The sequence below is a fragment of the Amphiura filiformis genome, chromosome 3 (assembly GCF_039555335.1).
Source record: "Amphiura filiformis chromosome 3, Afil_fr2py, whole genome shotgun sequence".
Lineage (NCBI taxonomy): Eukaryota > Metazoa > Echinodermata > Ophiuroidea > Amphilepidida > Amphiuridae > Amphiura > Amphiura filiformis.
The window spans coordinates 77,921,450-77,947,862 of record NC_092630.1 but is presented as its reverse complement, the minus strand read 5'-3'; the positions used below and the strand labels follow the sequence as shown (position 1 = coordinate 77,947,862).

The window sequence follows — 26,413 nt, the reverse complement described above, 5'->3', positions numbered from 1 at the left end:
ATTGGAAATATCTTTCATATTATTATAAACATATTTAGAATTATCATTATGAATGCAATATATTTATCTGCATGTATGATGGAGAGAGACATGCATAGAGAATAAATACATAGACAGCTGGTGAAAGAATCATCTAAGATAAATTTCCTTGTACTAAATGCCTCGCTTCATCAACTGACTCATCATGATCCCTGGCACCAAATATCACCACTTAGCAATTGCCTATCAGGGAAATGCTGGAATCAATCCGGAATTTTCAGAATTGTTTACTGTTTTCAAGATATAACTTTTTGTTATCTGAAAATGTAACTTCCCTTTAAAATATTCACAGCCAGTGATGCTACAATATGTAAATTCCCAACCATGCAGTTGTCAAGCATTCCTTCCTTGCTGCATGTACTGTTCCTGATGTATGCAAGGTTGCCAAACATGCAACTCTCATGCCCAAAAGAGTGACTTGATTTACAGTTTCCAGTTTTTTACCTGTCCGCGCATAAGAATCAGTTTCCCTGATTGGGTCCACTGCAAGCAACCATAAAGCAGAGCAGTCTTCTCACTGAATAAACATGTAAAATTGATTAATAAGTCCAGCCAGAATGGATCTCATATAAGTAATTACATGAGATATCTTTTAGGGGAAGGGGAATGCTACATGTAACATATCTAGTCCAACTTGCAGTCAAGTACATTATCATTATAGCAAGCACCCAAGTAACAGTCCTGTTAATTAAGAAAATTTACCAACCACTATAGCACAATATTCACTAATGCATCTCAAGTGCACTTGTTAACATTTAATGAAATTTTAAAGAAAATGTCAGTGTCTATCACTGTGTGTTATACTTGTTAGTTAGTAGTCAAATGTAGTCAGATATGCTTTCTCTATGCAACATGGGGGACCATGAAGAGGGGTGTTAAGGGGAAGAAGCCTACTAGTACTATCCAGAATATCTAGTTATCATCAAGGTGCTCTGTATAATAAGGGAATGATGCCCCCTGTCAGCCCTATGCACCTAATGATATGCATCGGAGGGGTAAGTGCTTTAATTCATGAAGAATTTAAATATCATGAAGCAATAAAACTTGAGTGATTTTAGCTCAAAAGAATTATTTGTATTATCATTTTCTCAAAATTACAAATGACGGACATAAGTAAACCCACCTGTCACCGAGTCCTACAACTAAGAGCCTACTTTTGAGGCATCAGAGCAGAAGACTAGTGTATGAAATCACTGAATGAGAATAATGTATATCAATAGAGTGCAGGATCGTGGCATCTAGCATCTTGGTAGCAATGCAATATGCCTGGATAGAAAATGAAAATTGGTGGAAAAGGTACATATATGTGAAATATGTTCTGTCAATGAGTCTTATTATGAACATCCCACACGCAGCTGAATATTGTATCATTTGTCAAAATGCATTTTCATCCTTGCTAAAAATATATTAAACAAGAAATATTCTATTGTATGCAATGCCATGTATCGTATATATTCATGATGAGCAATTTGCACTATCAATTTCAATCCTCCTCCAGCTAAGCTTTAAGCATTCATGTTTCTTCTTATTTCATTTCTGTCTCATTTTCTTCCAGATTAAAATCTACATTTCAATTTACTATTTACTTTCTACAAGGCAAAATTGATACTATGGAATAAAATTTTATGTACTGTGTCAGCATCTAATAACTCCCTGTCTCATCCATCAATGTCTGCTTGCTTTTAGTCTTCTGCACAGACTTAAGACCAACCTTTCGTTGATTCCAACTTATGAATTATGGAAATTGCTGTGTGCTTTCTTAATCAATTTCAAATTGGTACACCTTACAATGTGGAAATGCTGCTGAATTATTTGTTAACAAGTCCATTCTGTGAGCAATCAGGTGAATGACTTTTGATGAGTTCTATCAAGGACACGTGTGTAGAAAACATGACTAGCCTCCTGTCAAGGCTTTATTTGTGATTGAACATGAAATATAAATATCTGTACGAGGGGTGTGTACGTGTTCCTCTTCCACTTTGTTTCCCACTAGATATTCCAATTGTTCAGAGCTGTGTTTTTCTGCATTATACGCCAGCTTCCATCATTCTCAATTTTTTTAAACTGACTTTTTTTCCCTTATTTTCTTTTAATTATTATATGCAAATGAAGAAAATTTCAAATCTTAAGACTGGTTCGTAGCACGATTGTGTCATAATTGTCGATGAAAATTACCTGTGTGTTCACATTTTGTTGTTCCATCATGTTTTACTTTATGGACTTTGTATGGCAACCAAAAGTGATACCAACACAATGATGAGGTACTGACTGTGTGATTGTTCATTTATTATATTTGAAGCATAATTTGGAAATTATGACATAATGATGACAAAATACTAGTGTGGACTGGGTCATACATAGGTTTGCATCTACTGTCTCATACCCTGGATACTAACGTCCTATGCCACCCTGGTTTGGAATAGAATCTCCCATGCACCCCATTTTGGAATAGAATCTCTCATCCAGGCAGGAGGCTTATACCTATGAGGTTATGGTACTTAAGAACTCCAAAGAGAAAACTGTCTCAAGATAAATATCATTTATTCTCCATCAATTTTAAAGCCCCATAATTCTTAGTATCCCTTTAAATGATATTTTCATCTTCAATTTATGCATGCAAACATCCTCCAGGTTCTCAACTCTATGCTCTCAACAGTTTTACTCAGCAAATAAACTTTCAATATATTTTCCCCAACATTTTTTTAAGTTAATTTGACAAGTAGAAGCCATGCAAATATGCACGCTTGTGGACTCCCCATAAGCCCCTTTCAATTTTAAACACATACACCGACATTCCCATACTGTTCAATTGAATACTCCTTCACCTTGCACATCTGCATCTGTAAAAGAGACTAAATGAAGAGTCGAGAACACTTTTCAGATAGATTTAGCCTATATTTAGACTTGTCATTAAGAAATCAATACCAGAGCCTGGTCTTGAACCACAGATGATATTGTTTGCTGATGACTTGGTGGTTCTTGTCATCTATTTCAGTATTACAAACACAATTCACAGAGGAAGACAAAATAATGTATCCCTTGGATATGTTTATTGATAATAGCACAATTCTTTCATTTTGGGACATTTTGGGGAAATTAAAAGTAAGAACATTTTAAGAGAAAATAAATCAAGCAAACAACATTTGCCTAAACCACATTTTTTTTAAACCCTGAATTTTGTGAATACCAATTGGTGTCTAAAATACCAATGTGTCACAACTGCTGTTCAGGTTCTAGAATTTGATCATAATGAAGTCATGCTTAAAATGCTGTCATTACCATGGAAACCAGAATCAAAATTCATCAACTAATATTCCTCATATTTGTCACATTGATTTTAAGTGACAGATTGACTCCAACATGCTGTTCATTGGACTTACTCTTGAGGGATTAATCTGCAGTGCTGCTTACTTTATTTTTTCATTTGTAACAGAATCGTTTTTAATGTCATCATCATTCATTCAATCATTCATTTACACATATCATTTTATTAATTCAATATAGCCAAAGTAGTTGCAGGTTCTTCAAACATTAGCGAAATGGAAAATAATGTACATTTCTATTTCCTGTATCTGCCTGAAGTGTCTATTACTCTCACAATGGCAGTTCTAAGAAAAGAACTATTTTAAGCTTGAGTAATTAGCATTCCAAAACCTAGTACAAATTGATATCTAGGTATCCAAGAGAAACTGCCATCAGAACAAAATGGCTGAATGGAACTGTTACATTGGATCACAAGATATCTCATTTACTGGAAGTGACATCATTACAGTTACAATTAATGTAAAATAATTGGTGTATAGAATTAATTGTTTATATAAAGCAAATAAAAACCAGAAAGTGATTTCATGTTTATTATTAAACGACACTTATAGAGCGCTATATTAAAATTGTCAAAGCGCTTTACAATAAAAACATTAAAATGCAGATACAAGAATATACATCAAACTTTATCTTAAAAAGTACATAATTATTAAGAAATATACATGATATACATATTAAAATCACATGAAAAATACACATTAAGAATTTAAGTAAAACCAAAGAACTAATGAGTGTGGCAAGAAAATCAAAATAAACATGAAACCTGGGGAAAATGAGGCAAACCCTTCTGTCAACGTATTTAAGAAACAAATCCCTATACAGGTGGGAAGAGGTACGTTTTAGGTGCTTCTTAAACACGTTGACAGAAGGTGCAAAACGAAGATGACCTGGAAGTGCGTTCCAGTGGCGTGGGCCAGCCGAACAGAAGGCGTTGTCACCCATGGATCGTGAAGTGCGCGGAACATGAAGCAAATAGTTATTGCTGGATCGCATGTTATCTCTACCAGGACGTAGAGGACGAGGTGATCCGACAAGTAGGCCGGAGCTACATCATGCAGAGCTTTGAACACTAGCAGCAGCACTTTGAAGATGATCCTTTCGCAACTGGCAGCCAGTGAAGGTCTCTAAGCAAAGGTGCAGATGGTTCCAGTCTATTGCATTTGTAGACAACTTTGGCGGCTCTATTTTGAAGCCTCTGCAGTTGTTTCCTATCCTTTGCCGAAATGCCAAGTAGAAGTGAGTTCGCATAGTCGAGTCTAGACAAAATGAGAGACCTAGCAAGATGGTGACAGCTTTCAGTTGTGATATACCTCCGAATTCTGTACATGTTTCTGAGATGAAAGTTCACTGATTTAGTGAGTGATTTCACATGAGCATTCATGGACATTGTTTGATCGAAGACAACTCCAAGGTTCTTAATGGTCGAAGAGGGTCTAATGTCCATATTACCAATTTTGATAGATACAGTCTGTAACTTCTTTAGATTATGAGACTAACCTGCTACAAAAACTCCGTTTTGGAATCATTGAGCTTCAACAAATTCGTCATCATCCATTGCCGAATAGCATTGATACAAGACGATAATCTGGATAAGGCAAGTTCAGCAGCACCAGCAATCTTTGGGTCAAAGGAAAAGTACAGCTGCACGTCGTCAGCATAAATGTGATAGCAAATCCCAAACTCTCTGATAATATGTCCAATGCAGTAGGTGTAAAGAACAAAGAAGAGTGGTCCAAGGACCGATCCTTGTGGTAGTCCGTAATTCAGATCATATTTTTCAGATGATACAGCACCTACTGAACGCGAAAGTTTCTGCTCTGTAGATAGCTTTTAATCCAGTTAAGAGCCATACCAGTGATATTGAATGTGCGTGACAAGCGGTTTAGAAGGATGGCGTGGTCTACCGTGTCGAAAGCGGCAGAGAGGTCAAGAAGCACTACAAACACCGCTCTGCCGCAATCCATGTCTTTCAATATGTCTGTTTTGACCCTTAGCAGTGCCGTTTCGGTACTATTTCGGTTGCTGTGTGAAACCCACTGAAACTTGCAAGCACAGATAATAAAAACATCTGCCTATATTTTTATCTCCATACTTCCTCCTTTAATATTCGCAGCCAGCGTTAAAGAAAATATCATACAAGCAATAGCCGTCGAGTAGGATTACGTTGATGTACGTGCACATTGCTAATTAATAATATCTGATGACTCTGCCTTGTTAACCTGTTCTCTACTGCAAGCCATGTTTTATTTGCTTCATTCATAAATGAAGACCCTTGCAAAGGTTTTCACTGCCCAACTCACTTTGCTTTGAACATAATGTGCAAAAAAATCAAATTGACGTAGATCATGGATGCACGAAAACAAAATGCAATTGGAAGTGCATGAGTGGTTTGATTCATTAGTGATTGAATGCCTGGATGAGTTAGGTGTACTGCTCACATGGCTAGTTTCACACAAATAGGATGGCCAAATACTAATCACTATGATCATCGCTGATCATTGCTGTCACATCATATAATTGTACCCATTCAGGCTGAAAGAAAAACAAGAGAGAAATGGCCATCTTGTCAGGATGATGCACTTAATGTTGAACTTTTTGAGTTAGTTAACATGGCATTGACCTAATAATGTGTGAAATGAATGGCCAGACTGCACTTGTATATATTGGATCATTGATTTGTATTATATAAGGCATTCAAGGTTTTCTTTCTCTCTTGTTTTAGATGGTTTTAATTAAACAATGCACTTGAGGCACAGTTGTCTGTGCATTTTACATTGAATGAAGAGATACTTCTATTTTTTACTTTACCTGTGATTGTATTTAATTGAAATTGCAATTGCATGGGACGACTGAAAGGGGAAGGATGGGTACTTGTTGTAAAGAAACAAACAGACATACAAACATTTTAAAATGTGCCTTAGATAACAAAACTGTATTTACATTTGCTTTGCCAATTGCAGGGGCTTAGTATGACCAAGGGCTCTGCTCCCTACAATTTTACATTCACCATATTCAATTTGCTTCTCCTTGTGTTTCCTCTAACTCATACAATGATATTTTTTTTAAAGACAGGATGAGTATTGGCAAAACCAGGCCCGGTGCTAGGGAGATGCGGGTGTGACAAACTCCATAAATAGGCAAAATGTCTGCTTTGTCTATAAAATATAGCAAACTTGGGCCATAAATGTCTCAATTTTAGATAAATATACCTCAAATCATGAACTTCCTGTGAAATTTGTGTCAAATATAGGTTCCGAAATCAATTGTAGAGGGGTTAAGGTCTGCTCGACTTTGGTCAGAATGAAGATTTCTCTTGAAACAGTCTGTATTTGGAAAATCTGCACTCCCCACTAAGAAATCCCGGTTAACAGGGTTCGAATTCGGCTGTATCGCATAGCAGTTTGCTCCACATTTTGAAGTAACTGCTACCCAATTTTGCATTTGTATAGCATTTTTTATAGTGCGTTAGTATATGGATGTATCCCGATTATGAGGAATTAGCCAAAAACTGCTACGTAAATTTTTTAAACGAATTCGAACGCTGCCGGTTAAGGATATGTTTAAAAAGAACTAAAAATGATAATTCATCTAGACATCTATTATCAGCAATGGGCGAGTAACTTGTCTCATGGAAACATACAGGCCAAAGAATATGTCTGCCCCCCTATGGCAAAAGGGCATAACTAGCATATTGATCTTTTCGAGATAATGTAAACCAATTTCGGAAGGGTTAAATTTCTGGTTTTGGAATTAAAATTGGGGCATTTGGATATTCTGTGTGTAGATATTAGGTTCCTGGATCTACCAGTGGTCATAACTCAATTTTGACAAAAGTGTTAGTTATGCCCTTTTGCCATAGGAGGGCAGATGTGCTGTTGGGTTGCTTATAGTTGGAGAGTCATTCAAACCTTAGCATCGCCTCACACTGTCTAAGTTAGCATACATCTGCTCTGTGGAGCAGCATTATACAGGTGTTGTAGTATTCAACAAGTACTTCACAATATGCTTTTTGTTCACACTCTCACAGACATTCACAAAGCAGGCAAATGAGGGCTGCATTCATGACATTTTCTCCTTTTTGGCCATTTGAAATGTGACTTTTCCCTTGTTTTATGCAGGTTTGATGTACAGTTTATAAACTGCTTCTCCACTAGATTGATTGCTGCATTGCTGATGGTTTATTTTTGTCATAGCTGGCAGAAAGAAAGTGATGGCTGTCTTCCATGTGTTTCTATAGGCTAATGAATCACCATGTATCCCCTATACCACCCACCAACTGGTTCATCCACAGAAACATGCCCTCTTCCATACAAAATTATATCTGACTTTATGAAGATCTTAGGCATGCATCATTTATTTCCAATCCTCTCATATATTAATTGCATCTCGCATTGTCTTACACCCGGCTAGGGTTGAGTATATGCCAACTCTTTTCTTCATTACCAAATTATATCGGACAGAAGTGTCACAAAGTCAGGGCACTTGGTACATACAAACACATCAGATTAAGTTATTAGATGGTGTAAAACACATGAAATAATAATGTTGTTAATTTTATGGTGTGTTACACATGAATTAGTTTGATGCTGCAGGCACAATACAAAGTCAAGTTACAGGCCTGTGGCATACTGCTCTATCATGAAAGTCTAAATCAATTAGCAGTCACTGTTGTATCAGCATCAAGGATGCAAACAGTTGAAATTAAGTCAACTCGATCACAAGTCAATAGTGATTTTAGCAATGAATAACAAATGCTGGTCGTGTTTTTACAATCAGTCGTTTTCAGTGTTTTTTTGGTCTCCCAATTATTGAAAATGCTAGTATGAAATGTACTATTATATTATTATTTTCTAACTTTTGCATTTCACACATTTGCTTACAAACACAAAATGTGTTCACTGAATTTAATTATCTTGATGCATTTGTAAGGGTTTTAAATTAATATTTCCACGTTAAATTGTAAATGCTTAAAAATAGAATCACCACAAACACAGCTCGAGAACAATATTTTAGTTTTAATAGTTCGCTGACCCACTTGACAATTCTACCTGACTCATAAAAAACAAATCAGAATTGAACGCTAGATGTTAATCTGCACCTGTTCTCAATTAAAGACAAATTTGATATTACAAAAATCAAAGAATTAAATTATCTCTGCTGAGAACATATGAACCATGAAATCCAATGCAGGATCCAACAGATGCATATGTTGTTGACAGGTTTCACATTTTTAAATTTTTGTCATTTGCCTGAAGTTATTTGTAGAAATCTTAAGTATTGCATTAAAATTTTAGTTAATTATTTATCTTGTCTACATTTCACAATTTTTCCACAATGCTAGCAACATTATAGTGACAAATTTTAAAACACTTCAGAAATGAACTTATTTGAAAGCAGTATTTACTTCAAATAAATTAAATTATAAACAAACAAATCTGAATGTTGATAATGAAACCAAATCAGCCTTGATGTCATCATTTACTATTGCTTTTCTACAAAACTTCAATTACTTTGATGTGCAATTACGGCACTGTAAGCTTAACTGACTGACATTCATCATGGCATTTGGTGTGCATTCAAGCAAACCACACGGAAATCTTTCACCAAGATTGGCTTGCTAGTGCTGAACACTAAGTAGAATAAATAGGAAAATAGCACTTGGCAAGCTATAGCCTATAAGATGAATTGCATCAACGCTACAAGGCACGTTTCACAAATGAATAATTTACTGTTTTACATTAATACAAGTAAAGTTGACCTAGGCTTAATGCAGCTAACAACTGAGAAGAGTAATTGCCAGGATCCACATATAAAGTGATGCTGATCTACGTCATATTATTTATATGTCATTATTATTATTATGAAATAAGTTGACAAACAAAAGCCCATAGATCACCAATTCTAAGGTTTCCTTTCGCACTCACGACATGATTTTGCCATCCGGCTTGTGCAGGGGCATTGCTATACCAAAATTCCTCAAAATGCATCCCAAAACTATGGCACATACCATAAAAGCGGGCGGACCCCTTCTCTGGACCCTGCATGCAAATTGGACCATCTAAGTACCATATTAATGCAGATCTCCCATCTGGTGTAGACAGCCCATTTGTGTTTTCAGAGCTGTTATGCCAAAACATACATTAAATCAATTGGTTTCAATACTATACAGGGTGATTTATCCTGGGTATTAAGCAGCAATTGAGGATGACTGCAATGAAATTTCATCTGTGTTGTTGCACAAAATAATAGCTAATAAATTGGCATTTTAACCTATAATCCAAATGCAAACATACACATAACAAATATTGTTACCTTCAAAATTCTCAAAGCCATGGGTAATTATTAAAATGGCATTCATATTGGACTGGATGGCATTGTAAGCAAGAAACATTTCTTTTGTAAATCAAATATGATAAATTTCAAGTATATATTTCAAAATGCACAATGTATTTACCTTTTAGCAAACCAAGTAGCAAAACAAGTTCACTTCTGACACAGAATACAACAATTGTCTGTACCCAGAGCTCCTTTTTAATTCCTGTATCCCCAGGGCTAGAGTAATTTGCGAAAAGCAAATTTAACAATTAGAGGTAGCTTAAATTTCTCAAAAAATACATATCCATTTACCTGGGGAATTGAAATGTCAATTTATACTATGTTAATTGGGATTTTCTTAATCAAGTTCCATTGCTATCTAGCATCCAATGTGAATGGAGTGCTGATGAGATGCCATTCAATTGCAAGCACCCAATGTGAATGGAGTGCTGATGGGATGTCATTCCATTGCTAGCACCCAATGTGAATGGAGTGCTGATGGGATGCCATTCCATTACTAGCATCCAATGTGAATTGAGTGCTGTTGGGATGCCATTCCATTACTAACATCCAATGTGAATGGAGTGCTGATGGGATGCCATTCCATTGCTAGCATCCAATTTGAATGGAGCGCTGATGGGATGTCATTCCATTACTAACATCCAATGTGAATGGAGTGCTGATGGGATGCCATTCCATTACTAACATCCAATGTGAATGGAGTGCTGAATACTGCTGATGGGATGCCATTCCATTGCAATCTAGCATCCAATGTGAATGGAGTGCTGATGGGATGTCATTCCATTGCTAGCACCCAATGTGAATGGAGTGCTGATGGGATGTCATTCCATTGCAATCTAGCATCCAATGTGAATGGAGTGCTGAGAGGATGTCATTCTATTGCTAGCATCCAATGTGAATGGAGTGCTGAATACTGCTGATGGGATGCCATTCCATTGCAATCTAGCATCCAATGTGAATGGAGTGCTGATGGGATGTCATTCCATTGCTAGCACCCAATGTGAATGGAGTGCTGATGAGATGTCATTCCATTGCAATCTAGCATCCAATGTGAATGGAGTGCTGAGAGGATGTCATTCCATTGCTAGCATCCAATGTGAATGGAGTGCTGATGGGATGTCATTCCATTACTAGCATCCAATGTGAATGGAGTGCTGTTGGGATGTCATTCCATTACTAGCATCCAATGTGAATGGAGTGCTGATGGGATGTCATTCCATTGCTAGCATCCAATGTGAATGGAGTGCTGATGGGATGACATTCCATTGCTAGCATCCAATGTGAATGGAGTGCTGATGGGATGTCATTCCATTGCTAGCATCCAATGTGAATGGAGTGCTGAGAGGATGGCATTCTATTGCTAGCACCCAATGTGAATGGAGTGCTGTTGGGATGTCATTCCATTACTAGCATCCAATGTGAATGGAGTGCTGATAGGATGTCATTCCATTGCTAGCATCCAATGTGAATGGAGTGCTGATGGGATGTCATTCCATTGCTAGCATCCAATGTAAATGGAGTGCTGATGAGATGTCATTCCATTGCAATCTAGCATCCAATGTGAATTGAGTGCTGTTGGGATGTCATTCCATTGCTAGCATCCATGTGAATGGAGTGCTGTTGGGATGTCATTCCATTGCTAGCACCCAATGTGAATGGAGTGCTGTTGGGATGTCATTCCATTACTAGCATCCAATGTGAATTGAGTGCTGATGGTATGTCATTCTATTGCTGGCACCCAATGTGAATTGAGTGCTGATGGGATGCCATTCCATTGCTGGCAAGCAATATGAATGGAGTGCTAATGTGATGTCATTCCATTGCTAGCATCCAATGTGAATTGAGTGCTGTTGGGATGCCATTCCATTACTAGCATCCAATGTGAATTGAGTGCTGTTGGGATGCAATTCCATTACTAGCATCCAATGTGAATTGAGTGCTGATGGGATGCCATACCATTGCTGGCGTCCAATGTGAATGGAGTGCTGATGGGATGCCATTTCATTGCTAGCATCCAATGTGAATGGAGTGCTGATGGGATGCCATTCCATCTATTTCATTTCAGCATTGTCAACATGGGACTAAAATACATCGCTTCCTGGGCCAAAAGTATTTTTTAGGGGAGGGAACAAGTTTAAAGTCTATCCAATCTTGACTGGCAGTAAAGATTGTAAAGTGTACTTATTATTCAAATTTGCATTCTACATGTCTAATTTAATAATGAAAATCTTACTTCAAAGTTATCAGTGCAAGTGCTCTTATTTCAAAATTCGCATTTTAATGCAATTCATCTGAAAGCTTTCTTCATTACAATTCATCTGCAAGGAGCTCAATGATAGAAATTATATACTTGTTTCAATGATACAAAACTCACATACTTTCACTGCATATAGCATGTTATTCATCACTTCATATGCAGCTTAATTTTGTTCTCTATAAAAAAGATATCATCCTGACAGGATTACTTTTCAAAAAGTCCAAAGCAATTGGATTTAGATTCTCAACAGGCTCCCAAATATTTCTAGTTTGGTAAATCACATCATATGTGAGACACTGAAAAAAAATACAAACTTGTTCAACTCTGAACAATAATTCGCAAATATCCAGACAGAAAAAGGACATAATACAACTTGTAGAGGCTAATGGTTTGCAAGATATCATACTACATAATGGGCTCTACTTTGCAAGATGTCTGGTGTTTAGTGCCATTTGATCGCTGCCAAGAGAACCAAGTATCATTAAGATAATAAAGCTTATGATACAGAATACCTTGAACTTGAGACACTTTGTCTTTGCCCAAGACACTATTACCATGATTAGTAAGTAGTTTATTAGGAAAAAGCCTCTGAAGTAGAAGGATTGCTATCAGAGTCTACAGACAGTGGTGATCATTTACCTCAATGCCAGTGGGGGTTGGACAGCATACAGCAATTGCAGTAATTGAGAAAGCTTATTTCCTCATTTGTTGGTAAATGCGGTGCACCTGCCCTTTGAACTATAATAAGCAAACCATTACAAAGCAACCATTTTTCAATTGTCATTAAGAAAAATGTATTTGGAGCAGTTATGGAGAAAAAAGAAGCAGCATGTAATTCAGCATACACTTACACACTTATCATTATGCAACTTGAAATCTTCACAATCTCTACACAAAGATCTGTGTTAGAAACAAAATCCCAACATCATCCAAAAACTGACAGAGCACTAAGCATTGCCTTAAAGAGAAAATTCATAACCTTTATAATATTTCCAAAAGCCTCAGTGTTAATTTAAAACAGTAATAATAGATTTAATAACCTACCTACCTACCTAGCTCGGCATCAGTGCCTTCCACACTGGCGCATAGTATTTTGCATGCCCAAGCAGATTTACACACAAAATCATCTTGATATTCTGTTGAGCTACAAAATGATAAACTTTCATATTAAGAACCTGTTGGAAGCCATCACCGGGCTTTTAAGTGAGCATAGTAAGCATAATTTAATAGTAATGTTAATTGTGGTACTGTATTTGGTACACAGCAATTTAGTTTGATTTCTACTGCATGTTACACGAAGGTTAACATTTTATGTGAAATTTCAAGTTACAGCGATATTACTCTACAGGCACTCATCAATACTCACAATTGCACAAGATACTTGCAATTGTCAAGACATTTTCAGATTCTTCATTATGCCGAACGAGCGATGCTCCATTGTGATCCTCACAAATATAGTGCAACCTTGATGCAGATTAATGTTTCACATATTCAATATCAAAAATCAATATTATAGACATGAATATATGGGCTGAAATCACACGGATGAAATCTCAACAAATTGGTAGCAATTGTAACAATTTCATATTAAACAGCATATACCACATTTATCACATCCAATTTTTGGAAAATTTAATGTATAAACACAACAATCACCTTAATTTACTAAGTATTCCCGTTGTCATGGCAACTTGTAACTATGCAATTTTATCGTTTCTTTTTTTTGTATATAAAGTAATTATTGATGCAATCTTACTGAGAGCAATCTGGTCAACTTGGTAATCCTATCAGAAGCGCAAAATCACAATGAAATTTGCTTCTAAAAAAATATCATTATATTGAATTGACATGGTTGAAAAATGGGAAGTAAAATCAGAAATATAGCTTGCATCACAATGGCAGATTACTGTGTTCATATCTTTCCTGAAAACTATGATCAGCAGGACTATCCCTATCAATACACAAACCCTCACCGTTTAATCCGTGAGAAGTACAATGTAAAGTTTCCATTAAAACAACTCATCCCGCATTCATTTGATGTTATTCTGATCAAATAAGTCATTAAGCTTTTCAAATGTCAAATCACATTTTCAAAAACCAAAAAAATTAATTATCGTCATAATCAGAAGCACATATCCCAGTGGTTTTTCTTGGCATTAAAAGAAGGAAATGAGACCTACTTCAACCAACATCAGCTCCAGATCTTGAAATTGCCAAGACTTCAAAAAAGTGAATGATAATACATTTGGTCATAACGTGATTGATTTTGCTAGTCTTGCGCAGGTAGAGTAAACTCCCTAGAGCGAAATGGGGACTCACAGACATAAATATACACCAGAGTAGAATTATAACCCCAGGGATGGTGTCACCACATTTTTAGTCTCTAAAAAGATTTGGGATTGATTTGGCATTGCTGTGTCAGAGAAGTAGTAATATGCTACGTTATCATAAGATATAGTAAGGTGTGCATTTTCCATATTTCTTCAGAACGGGCACAGTTTTAGCATGACTGTACAGACAAGTTGCAGTGCATTTACCAAAATCAAGAGTCCAATGCAAAATCACATGCGTGTGAAACATTTCACAAGATTTTGATTTTCTATATGTATATACAAACAAACTGAATGCTTAAAGATGCATCTTAAAATTATACCATTTCTATACCTTTTTTATGATTATCATTAATAGATGGTAATTATTATAATTAGGGGTATTATGAACATTTAATTCAACATAAAGAGCAGCTAATTGGCAACCAACTGATGATCCGATGTAATTTCTTACATATTACATCAATGAAGACACATCGCAGAAAATAAAACTACCTCGGCTTATCCTACACTGAATACAACCCTTCTGATAAAACCTTAAAATAAAATGCCTTAAATGACACTTGGCAGGGAACTCAGGCCTGTATGGCTATGAGCCAAGCCATTCTTGACATCAGCTGAATTTGCTTGTACCTCTGTATTTATGTATGTATGTCACCTTGCCTTGTATCACTCCATACAAATATCAACAACATCTAAGAACCTACTCTCCCTCAATCTATCTCACACCGGTCTATGCTCATACACACAGCGGTGCCACAGATAGACTACATGTATATGTGCAATTGACTAAGCACTACACATCTTCATAGCATTCATATGCATGCCCATTTAAGCCATGGATCTAGAGCCTGATTAACTGATGAGCGCACGCGGGACGGAAATTTAACAAGCGGCACAGTTTTCCTGCATCATTATTCTTAGCTCATATCATTTTCCCCATCTCAACTCAATATTATATTAATATGTATGGCAATTTAATCCACAAGTGTTGCTTGAGATCAGAAATAGCAAAAGAGAGGCCCTCGAAACATGTAAAAACTGTGGTTGGATCATGTAGGGTTTGGCTGATTTCTTTAACACTGATGTGTGTAAAGCTGTCAGTCTTGGAGTAAATGCCTTAGCTATACATGACTTCATTAGATGCCAATAGATTGAAAGCTAGTGCACAGGCAAGGAATTAATTTTCTAGCAACTAATTACACTGAGCTCAAGAAAAACAATCCAAGATTTAATACTGAATAAAACTCAATTTTTGTTTATATTTTAATATTAGTTTTTTTTGTTTATTTATCTCTGCATTACAAATCATTTAAACATCATGTTTAAATTTTACAGTGAGTTTGACTGATGTCAGGATGCTATTAAAAGTCACAAATTGGATGATATGAGTGCTTCTGCATAAGTGTTTTAATCCTTACTGCTGTACAACTCTAAAAAGCCCCTCCCTAGCCTAAGGGTGTTATTTCTGTACACATTCGAGAAGCTTAAGCATATTAACACAAATTATTCGGATTCTTCATTTTCTAGTTTTTATATTTTTATGCAACACACATAAATTTGCTTGCAGATATATACATACATGTATAACTCCTACTCGTGACTGCATTGAATTGGCATTTTCCCATTGTTAGATAAGTGTATCTGTGATTGTATGCATCAAATGGAATACTATATGCACCTGTTGCTGTGTTGCTATATCATATCTCTAATGGGGTGTACTCTAAGATGACATCTGGCTCTATACTATTATTGCTATGTAATACACTCTACACACAACATATCCATTGGCTGAAGGCATTTGAGACTTCCAACTGACTATTTGCCCATACCCCATAATGCATTATCCAAGGACTGAAACTATGTTATAATTTGTGGCTTTAAATGCAAAAAGGTTATAAGTGCTTTGTTATTACTAGGTACTTATGACCTTCTTGAATTCAAGCAAAGCAACAAATTCATATCGTGCATGAGCAATGTCATTTTGGAAACTCAGCAGACGATATCAATGATGTAGTTTCATTCCTAGTGCTATGAATTATGGGAAATAGCCAAATGGTCAATTTAGTTTTCATCCATAGGAAGCTAGAACCCATAACATTTTGAAAAATAACATTACTAAAATTGTTTTCAAAGACTTCATCAGAGTTTTATCAAGAGTTCTATCAAGAGAGTTATACTGACGTTTGCTTGTTGTATAAGAGATTTTATAACACACTTACTGAGTGAGTTTATACTACTTCAGGTGACTTGGATAACTCATCAGACTCAGAATCAATAGATGGAAATTTGTGAGATATACACCTAATATACCTAATATGACTTGAGAATCTCACAAATTTACATCTACTTTATCTGTTAGATCAAAATATAGATTCTTGGATGTTTTGGGTGAAATAAAATTACCAGTCCTCCACAAATCACAATGTATCCATGCATCTGATCCAAGTGGGCATACAAGATTACCAATCTAATCAACCATTTAACAAAAAAAAAGGAATTTAGAGGTAGCACTTGAGTTACTTCCACCTTCCATCTCTATTGCAGCAGCATCTTGTCACTGACCTGTTCTGATCATAAAATTACGTCTTAGCTTAAAAAAATTTACTTCTATAATTCCGCAATGATCTGAACATCTGTACCAGCTCCATATCAGCTCCATATAAATTGTAATTTACTTTTGATGTGATCTGAAAATGATAATCCTCATGTCCTGTAGGCTAAATCACAGCATTTTATGACTACAATGCTTATCTCAAAAAAAAAAAAGATTTGTGTTTTTCTTACCTTTCTCTGCAATACATTGATCTTCCTATCTTTAATATCTAGCATCTCTCTCAGCTCTATGGTCTCTGTTGACCTTTTGCTCTTGTCGGTATTCAAGGTAGACAGTAGTGCCTCTTTCCTGGCTATAGTGGCCTCTTTCTCTTCAACTCTTGTACGCAGGGCCTCGACCTAGATACAATATTACAATAGGAGATAAAAGTACCATGTAGGAAAGACGAATAATTATTGAGAGAGTAGGTGTTAAGTATAAATAAATTTTAAGGGCAAAAACAGAAGGAGAAAAAAAATAACATTATATATCAATGCATAGTCTATATAAGAAGTCCTTATTGTCATTTAATTCTTTGTAAAATTTGATAAAGGATCATGGCCAACTAAACAATTCTATTGGAATATAATTCCTCTTTAAATAGTAACCAAAACAATCATACAAAGAAAGGAAACAACCAAATAAGCAAACAAACAAACAATCAAATAAACAAACAAAAATCTATACAAGAATAGTGTACACATTACATGTACAGCGTGTCCCAAAAGTAACTTAACATTGTGAATTGGCCATATCTCAAATATTTCCTACTTCATATCAAAATGGAGAACATATTCATATACATTGATCTTTTAGAATTATTCTGATACCAAAAACAGCATTATTGATGACCCTTTGACCTAACTGTGCGACTGTACATATGTATGTATCAAACCCACAAAAGCAAGCTCATGTGTTCTTTGTTCAAGAACATGAATGATGTGCTTCCCTGACCAATAGAGTTGGTTCACTCACTGCGCACGCTACATTTAGGTATGAACATTCATGGATAACATGGCTTAGCGTAAGGGTAACTGCTGTTTTAGATTATAATTAGGATATATTGACAATATTAAACTTTACTTTAAAACAGTTGAAGTGAAGATGAATTTCCTATAGATCAACAGATTCAGGTTGTATGGTTCTTTGCTGAGACAAAGTCGGACAAACTCACTGAAGCAATGTTTAAGGAACAGTTTAATGTAAATTATGCGCTACCCAGCCAAAATACAATCCAGCAACTAGTGCTGAAATTTCTATCAACTGGATCTGTTCATGATCTACTTCGGGCAGGACGTGGAAGAACAGGAAGATCGGCTACAAACATTGATGTCATACGAAGAGCGGTGGCGAAAAGATCAAGGCGATCAGTACGTCGACTTTCAAAGGAGAACAACGTACCGCCTACAACTGTTCATCGAATCTTCAGAAAAAATCTTAAGTAGTTTCCATATAAAACCCAGATAAAACAGAAAATGAAGATTACGCATTGAAAACAAACAAACACACAATCAAACAAGCGCAGCCAAATTAAACAAAACAGATTTTAAAATGATAACACGTTATATCGTGTTCACGTCTCAAATGACGAGACTTATTTTGCGTTTATAAAAGTGGGTTTTACGATACGGTAGATATCCATTAATTTCATGCCAAAGGGTCATGACCACATAGGCATGTTTGGTATCATAACATTTCTAAAAGAATTATCTACATACTGTGCAATTTTTGTAACAACACTATTAACCAAACGCAAGTTATGGCAAATTCACAATGTTAAGGGACTTTTGGGACACCCGGTACATCCCAAACACTGTAATATGTAACACAGCAAACAATTTACAAAAGAAATTTTGCCTTCAAATTCAAACAACTGACTAATGTCAACCACAATCCAATTCTTGAAGGAAAACACAGCAAAGAACCTGCCTTTTCCAATTTGCAATAAGTCAGCACAGTTACAAAATTCCATGGGCAAAAATATGAGGGAAGATTGATCCAACCACAAATGCCTCTTGGTGCGGATTATGATACAGGTTAGGCACTATGAGATATCAGTAAGGGATGTATGTCTTCTCTAGCATTGATTCAGGTGTCATAGTTTTGTCTTATTTGTCACTTTCTCTTCCTTCCCCCAGTCAGGATTCTGGCAACATCCACTGACGTGTCTATGCTGATGCATTAAAAGAGTTGACAGAATTTACCATCGCTAAATTTATATTTTGATTCCGTTCCAAGTCTGGGGAATAATATGCCTCAACATATCTCACTTTCATAGATTATGAATGGATTCCTTAGGATTGCTGACACATATGTAGGTTTATCTGTTTCTATCTTATTTGTGTGTTTTTTATAAGTCTTTTACTAAACATTAAAAAAATTTGCAATTTTTATGTTCTTCTTAAATCAATTTAATTATCTTGTTAATTTATATGCGTTTATTAATCCATGTTTTCCTAATATAAATATCTAGTCAAAAGGATTTCAAAGTGGTTTATTTTGAAACCAACAGAACAGAGATCTGAAATTTCAAAAAGGTAACAAGCATACATTTGATCAGCTTTTTGATATGTATACATAATATCCATATCTAGTCTAAGCATTTGTTCATATTTTGACCTATTCCATATATGGTTACATTGAACTTTGCTCCCACAGCCTTCCAGTAGAACAACCCAATTACACGCTGCAATAATAGAGGAATTTCTTTAATGATCATGCACCAATTAGTTAATCAAATCATATAGCCCTCCTTAATTGGATTGCTTCCATGATATTATACCAATAATAATGAAAATAGCAAACCGCCAACAGCTGATAGATTATATAATATTACCTACCCATGTAGCAGAAATGAAGCTTTTCCACACAGCCTGCATTTTCAGGGGAGTAATCTGATAGGCTGAACTCATTTTATCATGTACATACTTTCACAGATGATTTAGTCATCTACTCAAGATAGCAACCTGAGAAATTTGTGGGCAAGTTCAATATATAATAAGAATTTGTTGTAATTTTTAAGACATATTTGTTTGTAACAATTTCTAACAACAAATGATATTAATGTTCTTTTCCCTGACAGTTATTCCTTTTCTGGACATAAAAATGTGCTGATTTTGTCTTAGGCCTACATGTTTCTTAATCAAAACCAAATGAACATTGCCCAATCCTTTTTGTAATATTGCATGATGGGAAATAGCAGAAAGGCCTGAAAAATAGTGCATGATGGGAAATAGTAAAAAGGTCTTTATCCCATCAGGGGTTAATTTCACTAACAGTTGTGACCAGCGTTCGAAATTTTGGTTGTCCGGTTGCCCGGGACAACTAAAAAAGTCGCCGGACAACCAAAAATACTGATTCGGTTGTCCGCCGGACAACCATAAATCTAGCCATAAGTCACATTTGTAGGCCTACGGACAACCAAAAACTTAGACGGACAACCAGAAATTGTAATCTGGTTGTCCGTGGGACAACCATTAATTTTTCCTAAATTCGATCACTGGTTGTGACACCTCCTAAGCCATAGTATGTCAAAACCTATCCTAACTCTGGCATATAGATCCTATGGGTGAGTTACAATGGACTTATGATGGGTTTAGGACTTAACCATGGATTATATTTGTTTGTGAAATCCACACCACGTCCATAATCATCAGTTTCAAGTAAAAATGTTGGCTTTGTTGCTTCAAAGCCTCATTTGGTAATTACTACTTGTAACATTTCCAGCCGGAAAGCTCTTACTATATACTCTCACATTAGATTTTTCATGTATGTGCTTGCCAATGGTCACTGACCATGTAGTTTGAATGAGTTCAGAGAAAGGTGATAAAACACCAGGGGCAGGTATAGGTATAGTCTAATATTTATAGCTAGGTGTGTAAATGTTCTTTTTATACAGGGTGCATGTCCTATGTTTAATGTGCATACCACTGCTGCTGTTGGTATACCGTACTAGGCCTGACAGGAAATTTTGAGGTAGGGGTGAGGGGGGCATAGGACTTCCAAAATTTGAACCTTTCAAAAAATCTCTTTTTTGAAAAAGTTTACTCAAGAAAGTGGGCCATATGTGAATTTGTCTTTAAATTAGGACATTTTTAAAGTTTGTTTGGTTTATAATTGGCAAAAAATGAGACTCATAACATTGTGTATTGATATGCACAATGTAGACTGGCACACACAGTCGGGCACAGCATTTACGTTAGTTGCGCATGGCGTGTATTTATGCGAGCATAAGTTTGGACTTAATTGATGTGCGCAGTAACAAAAACTGAATAATTTGCACTAATTATAAGCCAGACAAACTTTAGCACATATGAACATAATATATTTGCCAAACAAGTGGGCAATTATGGTGGCTTGGGGGAGATGCTACAGTCCTGGGAGGCACAATGTGCATATTTGACAAGACTGGCTTGTCCTAAGAGATTCATTAAATGTCTAGGAATGTTTCCATCTTGTCAAGTCATAGAAACATTCAAAATTGCACTTCACCTGACAAACAGATATAGTACTCTCAGAGTGAGGATGACGACTCTCATTTATGCTGTCATCCATGCTCATCAAAGTTGTCAAGTTAAGTGTGAAATTAATGTTCCATGGTTTTTAACAATGTGTAAACCTCTGTATCAAACATTATATGCAGGTTGATAGTGAGATATTATTTGATACAAAGCTTTGTAATGTATGCTTCCTGTAAAGGTTTGCATCACTTACATCAGCCTGAAGGATGCTGGAGTGTTGCTCCTTGGCTGCAAGAGATTCCTTGAGTAGATCTATATGAGCTTGTTGATCCTTGTGTTGATGTAAGAATGTGTCCAATTTGGTCTGCAGAGCTTGCAGCTCAGAACTTTTCTTGGTAATTTCTGCCTTCTGCTGGTCAATCTGTAGTGAAAACAAACAAAAATACAATGTGCAAATCATTATCCTATATCTTGGCATATAATGCACAATATCTTCATTGGATATTTTGTATCATAGGGTACATTATACAAGTCATTTTCCAGATCAAAGCCCAGCTCTCATTTTGGAGTTGAATCTCCACATAGGGGATAAGCTTATAAGATCTTACATCAGATCAGCTACAGTATAGGAACTTTATGTTTAAGGTGCAATAGTTTTTTTACTCCGACACCAAACACCGCTTTTATTCCCCAATATTATTTCTGATGTGTGTCAACATCAACCAGGTTGTTTCTACTGCTCTGCAAAAGGCGGTAACCATTCATTTCCCATGTATTTAGTGGAAGTATATTAACTCTTTCATGGTCTTCAAGCTGCTTATGGTCACATTTCGATTATGCAGGCTATATTGTAGCTAATAAGTTTAAGTAACTTCCAGTGCACCTACCTACTAAATCGTCACCCCCTGTACTGAAATACTAGTACAAATACTGGGAACATCACCACATTATCGCCCACTATTAACCACCTCAAAAGGTGATTGATGGTGAGTTACCCTTCACCCAAACTGTTTCTACTGGGTCTGTTACCACAAATTACCCCTCATCACCCTGCAACCCTTTGCACAGTAGAAACATATGGATTTGTAGATCCTTTTTCTCAGATGTCACCAATCAACCTTAAAGAGTGAAATCCACGCCTGCTCCACCAACTCCATTTATTCTAAATTTAGATTGTCCTCTTCCCAAATGTGAACATTTCATAGATCCCCTCGTCTAACTTACTTTGTTTTTAAGTAATTTGGAGTGGCTTCTATAATCTTCTAGTTCCCTGTACTGTTCATCACGTTCATCTGCATTGACAGCTCCTCTTGTCCTAGCCCTGGTAACCTCTTCTTCTAAGTCCTGGATTTGGTTTTCTAGTGCTATTATCTTTGTTTCCTAGAGGAAACAACAAATAAAAACATACCGAAACAGAGTGTATCAATAGCATTCCAACTTTTAAGCTTTTTGACATTTTTGTACACATGGATTTGGACAAGCAACCATTTTCAATCATCGTACCTGATAATCCTACTGTGCATGCATCACCATGATTACTATTGCACAAATGTTGCCCTTACCACAAACAACACAAATTATTTCATCTGTTATCTAAAAACTTCTTTTTCTTTTCCAATAATTTTTGCAAATATTTTGAAATAATAAAATCTATAAAACATTTGTTGTTCAATTGTCTAATTGGTTTTAATATGGATTAATCAAGAGATGAAAATTTTATTTTTTCAATACTTTTAAGGTAATACTTTGAGATTAGGATTGAATTCAACCACAAGTCAGTAGGATTAGGAAGGGAAATGATGGGTGGATGGATTAGGACCAATAGAAATATTTTAGTGTTTAAATTTGTGTTATGCTTTGGATCTTGTAGGATTAGGATTGTGGGGAACTCCATTTTGCATTACATGGAGATGGGCAGCCCATACCTATCCAGTAATTTTCAATTTCGCAGGCAATAGCCAACTATTGGGTCATGCAAAGGTCATATTAATGTGCATAGCCACATTTACATGTAAATTGCCAACTCTAATGCACAGTGGTGACACATAATTAACACTGGCCGGCAAAACATGAAACAACTAGCATTCATTGATGAAAGTTGGGTGACTTTTAGGGCAGGTTTTTACACTGGAAACTAACAAGACCATTCACCAAAAGTGCATGTAATGTATTGTTGGATGGGATTAGTTTTGCTATGAGTGATCAGAAGTACTCCTTTCGAAAAAATACAGCACTATATATTCTTTCTTTTAATCTTAAAATTTCATATCCAATCTTTTTCTTTTTTTTAGAAAAAGAGCCAAAAAATACCAAGACACTCTAACTGCTTAAAATCTTGTACAAGACCAACTTCAGTTTATTGCATTCTGTTTTTTATTTTCACGAAAGTGTGAACTAAATTTTAAGCCAAAAGTCAAGATTTTAAATGCTTTAAGACTGGTAGCAAGTCTTTGAATTTTATGACTGACACAATAAATGGATTCAACTCTTTTTTCCTAACACTGAGGGAATATTGAAAGTAAAGATAATTCCTAGGGTTGGAATAAAAGCTTTTGAAAAAAAAAAATCGGGGAAAAAACACATTTATTTATTTCAATTTTTTTAAAGCTGTATTATTTCAGAAATAAGGAGTGGTTGTGAGTGTGTAACTGTTTTCAGAGAACAATTCCAAGAAATTTTGATTTTGGTTAATACAGTCTGGGTGCATTAGAAGATTAAAGATACTGTAGTGTAGGATTGTTTAGTTGTGATTTCATACGTTCAAGATACTGTAGTGTAGGCTATATTATGAATTCCATTGCTGAATGAAACTATAACACAACAAAAAAAGAAAGTCCTCACTTTACATAACCCTGTCATAACTCTAAACCTGCTCATGTTATGACAATTTGATTGGCATGGTCGTCTGCAAGCTCCAATTTGATACCACATAATTATTTGATACAACATATTTGCTACCAAAAACTCTAAATTGACAAAGACTGATACCAGTATTTGAAATTTGGTGCATTTTCAAAAGTTGCAAATCACAATGATTACACAGTTGGAATTCTAGGTATGGCCAAGTTTGTTGCCCGCGACGAGCCCCTGTCGATTCAGACGTTACATCGCAGTGCGATGCGATGATCGGGTGATTAAAATCTTATCATGCGATGCTGCAATGTTTTAAAAGCATGTGGGGTCTGCATTTCCTTTTATGGTCATTCTGCCAAACTTGTCACAGAATTTCCACAGCGCGATGAAAATTTTCACTGCTGAGCTCATTAAAACCTGGTTCAGATTTCAGTTTTAAAAGCATTGCATCGCGCGACGATGTGGAGTCTGAATCAGACTTTACTGCTGTATATTTATGGGCATGATGCGACCCATATTGTTGACCTGTTATGGTCACGCTCAGTAATTCAACCCTTCAGCTCTGCGTGCTCCTTTTTTAATTCACAACTTTTACAAATGCACCAAATTTCATATACCGGTATCAATCTTTGTCAATTTAGAGCTAGTGGTATCAACTTGGAACTAACAAGATTCTGCACATGACCGTATCAACCACATCATCACAACATACATGTAAGCAGGTTTAGATTTATGACGTGTAACATAAGTGAGGACTTTCTTTTTGTGTTGTGTTTTAGTTATGTGCTGTTTTGTGCTAAATATACATGTTATCAACCCTAAGTCAAACTGGATGCATGGGCAAAGTTTTACATCACTACCAACAAGTGCAGGCACATTAAGTATGTAATTTGCATTTTCTAAATGAGTAAAAGAAGTGCCACACTGGATCAACTCCTGATTCCAGAAAAATACAGCACTATTATTCATTGGATTAAAAACAATTATCTTGTTTTGCCAAATGAAACATACCTAAATCCTTATCCTTTAGTTAGAACTAACTGGCAATAAAAGTCAAATTTTAATATTTGGCCAAAATTTGAAAACAAGGGCCAAAAGAATAATTATAATTTGACATTTACTGCCAGTTAGTACAAAAAGGGATTAGGACTATGTTTATTTTGGCAAAACGGGATAAATGTTTTTTAATCCACAAATATTGGTGGTGTAATTTTCTGGAATAGGGATGACAAGCATACTGAACTAACTTGCAGATATTCTCATTTTAGGACTTGTGTCTTGAAGGTCTTATAATAATCAAAACAGCTTTTCCTTTCTTCAAGGACCCCTTGTGATAAGTAGACACGAATCTCTTTGCCTACACTCTCAACGTAAGTTCATATGTGACTCCTCGCCACAACTGAGCCCGGATGTCGCCAGTGCCACTATTGAGATATGCTCCATCGAACTTAACAATAAACAATAGGAAAGAAAGGATTTATTGACTGTTTTATTGATTTTTCACTACTTAAATGTCAAGTACTATAGACATGATATACATCATTTTAAAGCTAATTTCAAGCAGAATATTTTGGTTGAATATCTCAAAAATGATGATTGGCGACATCCGGGCTCAGTTGTGGCGAGGAGTCACATATACCAACTGCAATGCTTGTAAATTCACTCTTTTCTTACCCACAAATTTTTGAAGTTTCCATCTCATCTAGAATTAATCTCAAGATGGCACGAATGTCACAAATTGTGTTGTCCATATCCATTTACCAGCAAAATGACAAGTACCCAACACCACAAAAAAAATAACGCAAGATTGACACCCACATCAATGATGGCGATAAAATGCAAAAGACGGTGAAAAAATCCTGTTCCACAGGGCCAAACAACCCAGATTTTGCGTTTTGGGGATTTAATTTGGTGTAGGCCTAAAATCCACAATTTTGACTTTGACTAACAACTGCGAGCGAAGTGAATAAAAATTTGGCAATTTTTAGAGTCATTTACCACCCCCTCAGAAAGGCCAGACTGATGTACCTTACTTAAAAGGACTGCCGCTCATTATGTAGAACAGTATCACTGGTTATACAGCATGTTTATACTGAGCACCTCACATTACGGCCCTTTTACCTTCACCTGCATTTTAATCCTCTCATCTTCATCTGGTCGTTTCTACCGCGCTGTAAATGCAAGGGAACAATTCACTACCCACATATTTAGTGGGGAG

General features: G+C 36.0%; 1 protein-coding gene across 4 annotated transcripts in view; it reads right to left on the bottom strand.

Moving 5' to 3' along the window:
- The window catches only part of LOC140149185 (ERC protein 2-like), a 134,782-nt gene that overhangs the window by 76,382 nt on the left and 31,987 nt on the right, over positions 1 to 26,413 (bottom strand). For all 4 annotated transcript variants that reach the window (XM_072171391.1, XM_072171390.1, XM_072171392.1 and 1 more), the window contains exons 3-5: positions 22,567 to 22,722; positions 21,596 to 21,763; positions 17,074 to 17,241 (exon numbers count right to left, since the gene is read on the bottom strand). In XM_072171391.1, coding sequence (XP_072027492.1) covers positions 17,074 to 17,241; positions 21,596 to 21,763; positions 22,567 to 22,722 — 492 coding nt within the window. The remainder of the gene's footprint in view (positions 1 to 17,073; positions 17,242 to 21,595; positions 21,764 to 22,566; positions 22,723 to 26,413) is intronic.